The following is a 12,231-nucleotide window of genomic DNA, read 5'->3' on the forward strand; positions in this document are numbered from 1 at the left end:
CTGCTGCAAAGAAGGTGGGTTCCCTCTATCGAGCTAGAATACTCACGCCTGAGAGTATCCTGTACCTTTACAAGGCCACCATTCGCCTATGCATGGAGTATTGTTGCCACATCTGGGTTGGTGCATCTACCACTAGTCTCTCCCTCTTAGATAAAGTTCAAAAAAGAGTTGTCAATCTAATCGGTCCCACTTGATCAACTAAGCTCCAGCCCCTGTCCCATCGCCGCAATGTTGCATCACTGTGCCTGTTTAACAAATATTTTAATAGAATGTGTTCTGATGAACTCCTTTCACTTGTACCCCCTCGACATACATATCCTCGACAAACCCGCTTAGCAATAAGATCTCACCCCTTCATTATTGATGTCGCTAAATGCCAGAAAGCTTTCTATTCTAATAATTTCTTCCCTCGAACAGTTAGACTTCGGAATTCCCTTCCTGCTGTCTGCTTCTCTGGCTGTACTGATATGCAGAAGTTTAAATGTAACATAGACAAATATCTTGTTAATCTTTCCTAGAAATAACCCCAAATAGTAGCCCCTTACGTCCAAGTGGCGATATGCTTTGTAAGGGGTGAACATGAGTAAAAGAAAAAAAAATGTCTTTTTTTTCATGTTTTCTCCAGTAGGCATTCAAGTTCTATCCGATAGTCATTTAACTGTTGTCAATGGTTCGGTATCGTAAATGCTAAAAGTGTTGTGTAGAAAGCAATTAGATGGTGTGTATGCTAAAATGCTATATAATATCATTTGGAAAAATCATTCCATGAATAAGTCACTGTATAAATCTTTGCCTCATGTGTAAGTGATTGTGAGAAAGATATGACTAGCGCTTGCGGGACATGTCACCAATCACAATATTTCTGTAGGAAGAATCCTACTCTGGCCTCTGTGTGCAAATCCTGGGCCCCCAAAATCAACAAAGATTAGGCCATTCCTACAATGACCTGGTCCCTGTTGATTTTTTGTGCAGTTCTAGGAGGTCCACCCTCCCAGGCTTTGTCTTCTCTCTTTTAGAAAGGGTTAGTTTATTGCTAATCACCTGAGGTTCCCTCACCGGTGAATACCAAAGGGGCTGCCCAGGCATGTTTTGTAGGTCAAATTTGACCTCCTCCTCTGCCCCCTCCTCTGCCTCCTCCTCTGCCTCCTCCTCTGCCTCCTCGGGGTGCTGACTTTTCAATCCCACTTTCCGACCCTGGTGTCAAAGTTCTTGCAGTGGAAGAGAACCAAACAACCCCTGGGTGCAAAGCATAAAGCTAGTCGTTCTGAAGGGTAACTGGTCTGTCAGGAGCCGACTTGCTGTCAGCGATTGCCAACCAATATTTATGGAGCTCGGAATTCGTCAATGATGCACCTATGTCTACAGGTGTCGATGGACTCAAATAGAATAATAAGACAAGAAGAAGGAAAGAAAAGAGAAAATGTTGGCATACTTTTTTTTTTTTTTTTTTTTTTTATTACATTTTCACCCCAAACAAGGCACATTGCCACTTTAATGTTGGGGGCTACTATCATGGGAAACATCTACTGGGGTACTATGTAGGGATTAGGGCAGCGAGATGTTGGTTCACGTTGCACTTGAACTTATGCATGTCAGTACAGTTGGGGAAGCAGTGACCTGGAATGGAATTCCAAAGTCTAGCAGTTCTGGGGAAGAAACTACTGGAGTAGAAAGATCTTTTACATCTAGGGATCTCTACAGTGTGGGGGTGGGATTTTGTAGCTTGTCGGGTCTGTCGAGGGTGTTCACGTCGTGGGGGCACAAGTGCTTGCAGTTCTTCAGAGCATTCACCATTATAATACTTGTAGAACAGGCAGAGGGATGCAACGTTTCGACGATGGGACAGAGGCTGAAGTTTTGATGCCAGTTTAGGGCCTATCAGATTTGCGACTCTCTTTTGAACCCTGTCAAGGAGCGAGAGACTAGTAGCCGATGCACCGGCCCAAATGTGACAGCAATACTCCATACATGGGCGAATAGTGGCCTTATAGAGGTACAGGATACTTTCGGGTGTTAGAAGTTTTCTAGCACGGTAGAGAGAGCCCACCTTCCTCGCAGCGGCCCTGGCAATGCCCTCGATGTAATTGTTCCAGCTCATGTTTCCTGTGAACGTTAGGCCAAGGAGCTTGAAAGACGTACTCTCAGCTAAAGAGTTGTTGGCCATTGCTATAGGTGGTAGAGAAGGTTTCTTGTAATTATTGAATGAAACCAGTTTTGTCTTGGTGGCATTGAACGTTACCATCCATTTTTGTCCCCATTCCACTACTGATTTGAGGTCATCCTCTAGTGTTTCTGCCATTACTTTAGATATATGTTCATTTGTTTTCCTGTCGTGCCTGCTATAGAGTGTGGTGTCATCAGCATATATACCCATCTCAGAGGCAATTTTGTCGGGGAGGTCATTTATGAATATCAGGAACAGCAGAGGACCAAGGATAGATCCCTGGGGCACTCCCGCATTTATATTATATTGTTTAGATGTACGACCGTCGAGGACAACCTGGATTTTTCTCTTATCTAAGAAGGATTTAATTATGTTAAGTATTCTACCAGTGATACCGTAAGATCTAATCTTCCTGAGGAGACCCTCATGCCATACCCTGTCAAAAGCCTGAATACTTACATATTCGCCCATGAAGAACATGTTTCCGTCTAAGTAGACACCAAGACATCTTTCCAAAAATGGTAAAAGTCGGTGACATGTTTTATAGTAGCGCCGGCGCACAAACGCCTGTTAAAAAAAAAAAAAAAAAAAAAAAAGGAAAAAAGTGTTTTTCTACAATATGAAAGGAGTTGGAATAAAGGAAGCAGGAAATAGATCAGACAATTCCGAAGAATACATACAAGGTGCCTTCAATAAGTTTTCAGACTTGTTTTGTACAAACATTTAAAACTAGATGTTCAGCCTGGCTTTGCTCGGGCCCTATGTACTGTTCATAACTTTATGTGCATATATATATATATATATATATATATATATATATATATATATATATATATATATATATATATATTCAAAAGTTTGACTCATGTCTGGGTAACCTACATCTAAAATTTTAAGTGTTTAGACATAAAATTGGCAGAGGAGTTTGGTAGAGTCTGCAAAGGTCAATTCTTTCAACTTTGACCTCTTGGCAGCCAAATTTTCGCTCCAAAACTGATTAAAAAGCTTGCTGCATGTCTGAATACCCTTTATGTAAAATTTCAAATCTTTAGACCTAAAATTGGCTGAATAGTTTGCTAGAAACCGCAATGGTCGATTTTGTGGACTTTGACCCCCCCCCTCCCTTGGCAGCCAAATTTTCGGCAAAAAAATACACTTTATATAAAATTTCAAATGTTTAGACCAAAAATTGGCTGAGTAATTTGGTAGAGACCGCAGAGGTCAAATATTTTTTTTAACTTTGAACCCAATTTTGACCTGTTAACATTTATTGTTTTGGGCTCAAATCAAATGAAGAAGTTTTATCCATGTTCAAGTAACCTACATCTAAAATTGTAAGTGTTTAGACCCAAAATTTGTAAAGGAGTTTGGTAGAGTTTTCAAAGGTCAAATAATTGGACTTCGACCCCATGACAGTACAAATTTCTGTCCGAAAACTAATTAAAAGATTTTCCCAAATCTCAACACTTCTTATGTCAAACTTCGATTCTGTAGACTGAAAATGGACAGAGTAGTTTGCTAGGGAAATGTACACACACACAAACAATTTCACTTTTATAGATATACTAGAATTTCAATTTCAGCCCGGCGTTGCCAGGATGTTTGGAGGTATATGTTGAGCAAAAAAAAAAAAAAAAAGCAGTCAATTTTTTAAACTTTGACTCCTATTATTCCCCCTTAACATTTATTGTTTTGGGCTCATATAAAGTTATTAAGTTAGATCCATGTCCAAGGAACCTATATCTAAAACTTAAAGTGCTTAGACCCAAAATTGTCGGAGGAGTTTGGTAGAGTTCTCAAAGGTCAAATCGTTGAACTTTGACCCCTTAACAGCCAAATTTCTTGCTGAAAACCGATCCCAAAGATTTTCCCATATCTCAGTACCCTGTATATCAAATTTCGAGTCTGTAGACTGAAAATTAACAGAGTTATTGCATATGGAAATGTACACAGACAGACACACAGACACACACACAGACACGTTCACTTTTATATATATACTAGCATGGGTGCCCGGCGTTGCCCGGGTGTTTAGAGGTGTATGCTGAGCAAAAAAAAAAAAGGGGGTAATTTTTTAAACTTTGACCCCTATTATGACCCTTGAAAATTTATTGTTTTGGCCTCAAATCAAGTTATTACGTTAGATCCATGTCCACGGAACCTATATCTAAAATTTCAAGGGTGTAGACCCAAAATTGTCGGAGGAGTTTGGTAGAGTTCTTAAAGGTCAAATTGTTGAACTTTGACCCCTTAACAGCCAAATTTCTGGCTGACACCCGTCACATCGATTTTCCCAAATCTCAGTACCCTGTATTTCAAATTTCGAGTCTATAGACTAAAAATTGACAGAGTTATTGCGTAGGGAAATGTACACAGACAGACAGACACACAGACACACAGACAGACAGACAGACAGACACGTTCACTTTTATAGATATATATATATATATATATATATATATATATATATATATATATATATAAATAGATAGATAGATAGATAGATAGACTGAAAATTCAGTATGTTATTGTTCTACATCTTATGAGATGACTGATCAATTTTTATTATTTCAGCTGGTGAATTTCAAAAATGCAGTCTAGACGTGAGGACACTTTAGAAGAACGATATGCAATAAAATTCTGTTTTAAGCTTTAGCTTAGGGAATAATCAAAAGTCACTGTGTACATGGTCTGAACTATAGGGAGGGTGGGGAACTTTCTTGATGCCCATCTTGGTCAAATAGTCTGTGACAAGGATGGAACACTCTGGGGACAAACTTTGCACAAATTTTCCACATCTTCAATTCCTCTAAAATAATTATGTGTACAGTTCCCACACTGACATCGGACTGTGCACTTATTGTCTCTATAGAAAAGACGACATAATTCCATTTCCATTTGATGAAAACCGGTTTTCTTCGTTTGTTGCAGACCCTCTACTAGTTGGCCAGTTGTGTACAAATCCAAAGAGTAATAGGCGCCTTCTATCATGTCTGAAAGTGACACAATGTTCGATTAGTGAGATTGGAGATGCACCACTGTACAACTCATGCTCTCTACCGATCCACGTTATGACAACAGGATCATAGCTAGAACTCTCAAAATGCATCGCTGGGTTGCCATGAATAACAGGGATGTGCTCAGGATGATGAAAACAGTTTCTGGGCACAGTTATGGTCTTTGGTGTGGTTTCAAGTGGAGGCCACATCATGTCACCTCACATTTTGAAGTCAACTTGAAAGTCAACACCAAAGTGTACCTGGATGTGCTGAAGAGAATGGTGATCACCCGGTGCAAGCAGGTGGCTACTGATAGACACTGGGTGTAGTAACAGGACTCTGTGCTGGCCCACAAGTCCAAAGAGAGCCAGGCTTGGCTTCAGAAGGAATACTACAACTTTGTACTATTCTCTCACTGGCCCCCTCCTCCACAGACCTGAACCTTCTGGACTACTTTGTATGATCATACAGTGAGAACATCACTAACATGACCTCCCACGACACCAAAGCCAGTCTGATTGCCACCATCTGCCTAGTATTCATTAAGCTCCCGCTGCTGCTTGTGGAAAAGGCATGCTCCCAGTTCCAGACCTGTATCGAGGCAGTGATTGAGACTGAAGGTGGCTACATTGAATAGATGTCATCTCTACTACATAATCAAGTTACCTGAATTTATTTTGGTCCCCCGACAAAAGGAGGGTGGAACTGTAAATTCATCCTTGTCCGTTTTCAATAACTCCACCTAGGAATTTTTTTGAAATTTTGCACAAACATTAAACATGATATGAGTAAAAAAGTAACAGAACGGATTTTTCAGGGAAAACTCCGGTTGCACCCGTAGAGGTGCCTTTTAAGTTAAAATGGATAAAAGTGACATTTTTGTGCTGATTAAAAAAAATTGATGCCTTGGATTTTTATAAAACTTTCTGAAAAGTTGTAACTAATTGATTTCTATATAATTTTGTTTGTCTATACTTTACGATAACCCTTGGGCGTGCCCCAGGGGCTCTTTTAGGGCTAATAAAAATACTCCATTTTTGGGACTATTTTACCATATTTGTCCAAAATTTTCTGTGTATGTCTATTTAGCCGTTTTGCATGGTGCTGAACTCAAATTTAAATATGTTTTTAGGCCTTGGAGACTTTTGGGGCTAAATGGGGTGGGGGCAAACTTAGTCATTTCTTTTTTTGCATGGTGTAGAACTCAAATTTACATATGTTAAGGCCTAAAGCTGCACTATTTGTTCATTTTTACCAGGATTTGACGTCCTCTGGGGACTTTTTGAGCTAAATGGGAGGGGGGAGGAATGCTGAACTTAGTCATTGTTTTTATACCTCGTTCACTGTGCACTCACGGGAGACAATGCATGCTTCACTTGTTTCAATAAAAGTTTAAAACTGCTGTGTTGTTTTTATTTTTTTATTTTATTTTATTTTATTTTTACAAGGTAGTCACCACTTATCAAGGCTCGGAAGCAACTCGGGGATAAGAGTTATTGCGTGCACAGTAAGTTAGTATTGGAGATTTGATAAAGTGTCTTACTTAAGGGGGAGGTTCATCAGGAATTTGTTTATGCTGGACTTGAAGACATCCAAGTTGTAGTCAGGTGGAAAACAGGCAAATGGAACAGAGTTCCACAGGCGTGCACTTCTAAGAAAGAAGCTTTTTTTCATGGAATCTTTTATCTTTCCACCTTGTATAATCTTTAAATATAAAAGATCATCTGCTTACCATTGTTTCCGACGTCATTAGATCAGATCCGGAATAAGTCGGTTCTATTGTGGAGAATCCCATGTCGGAAGAATTTCCCGCTGCTGTCATTCCAGAACTCATCATGGAGCTTCCCATGTCGTTGAAAAATAAATTCTGAAAAAAAAAACAAAAAAAAAAAAACGAAATATAAGAAATAATAATAAAATATGACTACTGTACACCCATTAATCCTTATCCTCGAGTGTCCTCCGGGCCTTGATATGTGTTGACTCCTATGTAAAAGAAAAAAATGATATTTTTTTTTTACTTTTTTTGTAGTGACCAGGTGTTTGAGTTTTTGTTCAAAAACAGGCGATTACCATTTTGTGTGTGCGTTTTCTTTTCTAGCACAGACATGATGCCAGAAAATAAAGGGAGAAAAGACGATGATGAAGAAACGGACGGATTTATGTATATGAGAGGCGTTCCAAAAGTAATACCTCCTATTTTTTTTTTCGCCCAAATGGATCACAGGAGATTCCAAATTTCATTGTTATGATTACTGAACAGGTGAGAAACAAACAAAGAAAGAGAGAGAGAGAGGGGGAGAGAGAGAGAGAGAGAGAGTAAAAGGGAGGAAGAATAAGATAGAATGGGCATGGGCTCCGGATGTCCATGCACCGTCATCGTTCACTGATAGCAAACGTGTATTGAGAATATTGGTGACTATGTAGAAAAATAAATTCTGGGGCACAAAAAGTCGCTCGTTTTAATCGGATCACTTCCGTCTTCACAGCCCTTTAACGTTTAGAGATAACAAATAGGAGGCTGTATTTTTAGAACTACTCTTGCATATATATATATATATATATATATATATATATATATATATATACATATATATATATAGTAATTTATAAAATATATATGGCGATTAAGCTACACTGAATATTCGGCGTTTCATCCACTCTAGGATTCCTCAGGCTTATGCGCATAAGCCTGAGGAATCCTAGTTAATCGCCATATATATTTTATAAATTACTAACTAGCTCTACCTACGTATTGAGCACTTTTGAAGTAAATACTTGAAGTTTACGCATAAATCTATACTTTCGTATATTAATTTTATGTGAGCAAATAATGAAGTAGTTATATATATATATATATATATATATATATATATATATATATATATATATATATATATATATATATATATATATACTATCAAGCTGCCTGGCTTTGTCCGGTATTAAATGTAACGTTAAATTGCTTAAAAAATGAAAATAAAGAAAAGAGACTGAAACTAATAAAAATTCCAAATAAATTAAATTAAATATAATAAATTAAATAAATCAACTTAAATAGAAAAATTAAACTAATTCCATTGCTATAAACGGTATATAATAATCATTATTCTTGAATGTAATATGCAAATGAGGTTACTTTTTCAACGTAGATTTCATTTGGATAAATAGCATATAGAAATCATTCTGGAATGAAAGTGTGTAAAGGTCCGCTTTTAGTATGAAAATTAATTTTGTAATCAGTGTACCTTTTGTACATATTAATCGACTTGTGAACAAACAAACAGTAATGTGACGACACCGTTAAAAAGAAGCTGTATAACGTCGTGGCTAGCGAGAGTAAGAAGAAGGCCGATGCACATGATAGCGTAACGTCACTTCCTGATTAAGTTGTAGGTATAGACAGCTTCCGGTATTCAACCACGTGGTCATGCTAACAGGCATACAAAAATATGGCTACCAATATGTGTTAGTGATTGTCCATGTATGTTCTAAAGAGAAAGAACAATTCTCCATTCGGATAATAGTTATTATAATTGCATATTTCGGATAATTTTAATCAAAATATCATAATTGAACTCATGTTTTAACTTTTATTTTTTCGGAGATAGTCGAATATTTAATTTAATTTTTTTTTTACTGCTAGACAAACAATTTTTATATAATACTTTTCAGTCTTTTAATAATAAATAAAACTTTTCACTGAGTATTTTCAAATATTTTAAAGTTAGCATTTTTCACGGCAGTTTTTTTTTATGATCGATGAATTTTCAATATTTTAGCACCGGGCGTAATTTATTTCTTTGAAATATATTTAAAACGTCAAGTTTTGTTTTTTATAACATTTTAACTGAAAATAATTTACATTACGGGTTTGTTTTACTATACACATAGATTCGAAAATGTTGTAAAAAAAAAACAAAAACAACAAATATATAACAAATAAATGTTACCAAAGGCAAGATAAGTTACTTTTCTGCCAAACATGTTGCTATATTTCTTTTAAAAATATATCGATAAACATTGTCTAATTTTTGAAGCGATTTCACGTTTTAAAGTGAGTAAAACCCCTAAAAACCTTTCCAGATAGGTAGAAGAGTAACTTATCTTGCCTTTGATTACATTTATTTGGTATGTATTTGATTTTTGACAATTTTTTCAAATCTATGTGTATAATAATACAAACCCCTAAAAACATATTCAGTTAGGTAGAAAAGTAACTTATCTTGCCTTTGATAACATTTATTTGTTATATATTTGATTTTTGACCGCTTTTTGTGAATCTGTGTGCATGGCAATACAAACCCAAAATTTAATTTAACTTGAAAATAATATTTAAAACACAAATGCGTACACTGCACAAGTACCCTTGTTATTATCATAATAATAATAGTAATAATAATAAAAAGACTGGTGTAGATAACATCGACTGACGCCACACCACACCAACTAGTTGTGAAAGGTCAGGGAAGATGGAAAAACTGAAGTGGGAGTGTACTAACCAAATCTCCACTGGAAGTGTGCAGTTCAAATCTGGTGCCTTGGGGAGGCATTTTGTCACCCAAATCCCAGGAAACACCAATGGCCGATGCCAACGAGAAATCAGTGACAACGGCTGTTGCAATAACATGCAATCCTCTGCACAAGTGGTCAAGAGAAATCTAGGGAAACTTGTTGTCACTTAGTCTTCAGGGAACACCACAGGTTACTGCCAGTGAGCGATCACTGATGATGGCCTGTGATACAATAAATACGCTATACATTTTGATGAAAAACATGGGGGAAAAATGGACATAGAAAACCAACTTTAAATATAATTTCTGTATTTAAAGTAATAGTTATTTAAATATTTCAAAATATAATCTTGTGGGCAAAATCCAGCTTCCCAATAAGGGGCACTCTGGATAGGAACAAAAATAATCTCAGTCATGAAAGATCTCTCCTCCACCGACCGAGGACAGAAAAAGTAAAGTGTAGCATCAAAACAGATACTACACTGTGATCTTGTTCCGAAGACCAAAAATATTTGTGTTTAATGTTTCTTTAATTGTTTGTTCCCTAACTTCATAATTCAGTTTTATCAGTATTAAATTGTATATTGCTTTAAAATTACTTAATTTTACATAGATAATATTTAGATTTTATATTGAATAAAGTTCAGTTTAAGTATTAATCGAACTGAGTTCCTTTTTCTTTTTAAAAATGTTTTATTGCTCTTTTTCAAATGGCCCTCATATAGTACTGACAGTCTGACAAATCTTACCTACATTGCCTGCAGACATTTTTCAGTTAACAGGCCTTCTTACTCTCGGTGGCCGTGACAACGCTACAATATTGACTTGGACTTGTTTGTTTGTATTCTCTTATCTGACAAACGGTTGAAGAAAACCAACCAAGGGCCCTATGTTGGTGATAAATAAATGAATATAAACAGATAACTCGCAATAAAACCTACAAGAACTTTGAAAGACCTAGAAAAACAACATTATGTCTGAGTAACTCGACAAAATAACTGCTTAAAGGCGCATTTAAAGATTCACAAATAATTTAATTTCAGATTTTTTGTAGATTATATCGATATCTATAAATATAAAAGCTAAAATGTATGTATGTATGTGTGTTCGCTTTTTCTGTGTGTCTAGAAAAGGCTTCTTTCAGAGAAGCGGTCGGTCGGTTCACAACTTTTTAAAACTTTTTATATCACATACAAATCGTAATATCTCACAGTTAACAACGAAGCTCGCCTGTCTATTTAATTTGCTCGATTTCGGGAAGATAAATATTCAACATTTGTCGCTCGCCGCATGTGGGTTAGTCGTTTTCCTATAACATCTTGGGAAAATAAAAACCCCGCAGTCAAACTTGACCTCGTTAACTCATTAAAACGGGCCCCTGCCAAATCCAAATAATTAAATAAATTCAAAGGTGTTTCCGTTAGCATCTCGCGGTGGGGCAATGGTTAACGTCGCATGTTTTTTTTTTTCACACTTTAATTTACAATTTTGCCTCGACGGTTCGGGTTCGATCCTCATACTTACCTACCAAAACATTTTTTTTAACCCTCCCACCCCCGGAGTTTCCAAGCACCCGGGCAACGCCGGGTACCCCTCACTAGTCTATAATATAAAGGGCAAAAATCTGTTTAAATGTATATATGTATGTATGTATGTTTCGCAAAAACTTTTGACAGAAGCGACGGGTTTTCACGGGATCAGTATCATTTTGAAGATCGCCCCTTCGGATGCCAAATATCGAAAAATTGGCCAAAAGCATTAATTCCTTCACCCTCAACTGGGCACTTTCCTACCGGGAGGGGTAGCAAAAAATCGTTCCTTCATGAGAATTTAGCCAAACATGCATGCGCAAAAAAGTTTTTTCTTGAATTAGTATAAATAAATAAAAAAAAAAACGACCTAATTTCGTTCACGTGGTCAGAGACTAGTCGGTATAGTAGCAGCGTCATTATCTTAAGATTGCACGACGCATCAGATATATTTTATTTTCAATTTTTAAAGTTTAAATATTGAAACAGGGTTATTCATGCCATTTTTTCGTTGCTTTTTTTTTAAAATTTTTCCATCACGTTCGCTGTTTTTGTTTTTCCGATTTTTTAAGAAGTTTTAACATCGTTCGCTTATTCTTTGTTTTGCTTCACGTTCGCTGCTTTTTTGTTTTTGTTTTTCCGATTTTTTAAGAAGTTTTAACATCGTTCGCTTATTCTTTGTTTTGCTTCACGTTCGCTGCTTTTTAATAATATTTAAACAGAGTTATTACGTTTGCTTATTCTTTATTTTCAATTTTGTTTTGATTTACGCCCCCCTCCACACACCTCCAAACACCCAGGCAACGCCGGATACCCCCACTATTTTTTAAATAAATCAATATTAGTAATATTCCTGAAAAGAACAATGAAGACAATTCTATTACAAAAAAAAAAAGAAAAAAAAAACGAACGATAGCATGAAGCGTATTATTAAAATAGATTTTATATAATGTTTTTTTTTTTTTTTTTTTTTTTACACAGTGATCACCACTTATCAAGGCCCGGAAGCCACTCAGGGATAAGGG

The 12,231-nt window shown here is 36.5% G+C and overlaps 1 protein-coding gene across 1 annotated transcript in view; it reads right to left on the reverse strand.

Moving 5' to 3' along the window:
* Window positions 1-12,231, reverse strand: part of LOC145265711 (S-crystallin 4-like) — a 36,466-nt gene that overhangs the window by 6,124 nt on the left and 18,111 nt on the right. Inside the window, exons 5-6 of the mRNA XM_080121768.1 lie at window positions 6,896-7,030; window positions 2,624-2,731 (exon numbers count right to left, since the gene is read on the reverse strand). Coding sequence (XP_079977894.1) covers window positions 2,624-2,731; window positions 6,896-7,030 — 243 coding nt within the window. The remainder of the gene's footprint in view (window positions 1-2,623; window positions 2,732-6,895; window positions 7,031-12,231) is intronic.

The sequence above is a fragment of the Euprymna scolopes genome, chromosome 40 (genome assembly GCF_053919585.1).
Source record: "Euprymna scolopes isolate OS-2025 chromosome 40, ASM5391958v1, whole genome shotgun sequence".
Taxonomy (NCBI): domain Eukaryota; kingdom Metazoa; phylum Mollusca; class Cephalopoda; order Sepiida; family Sepiolidae; genus Euprymna; species Euprymna scolopes.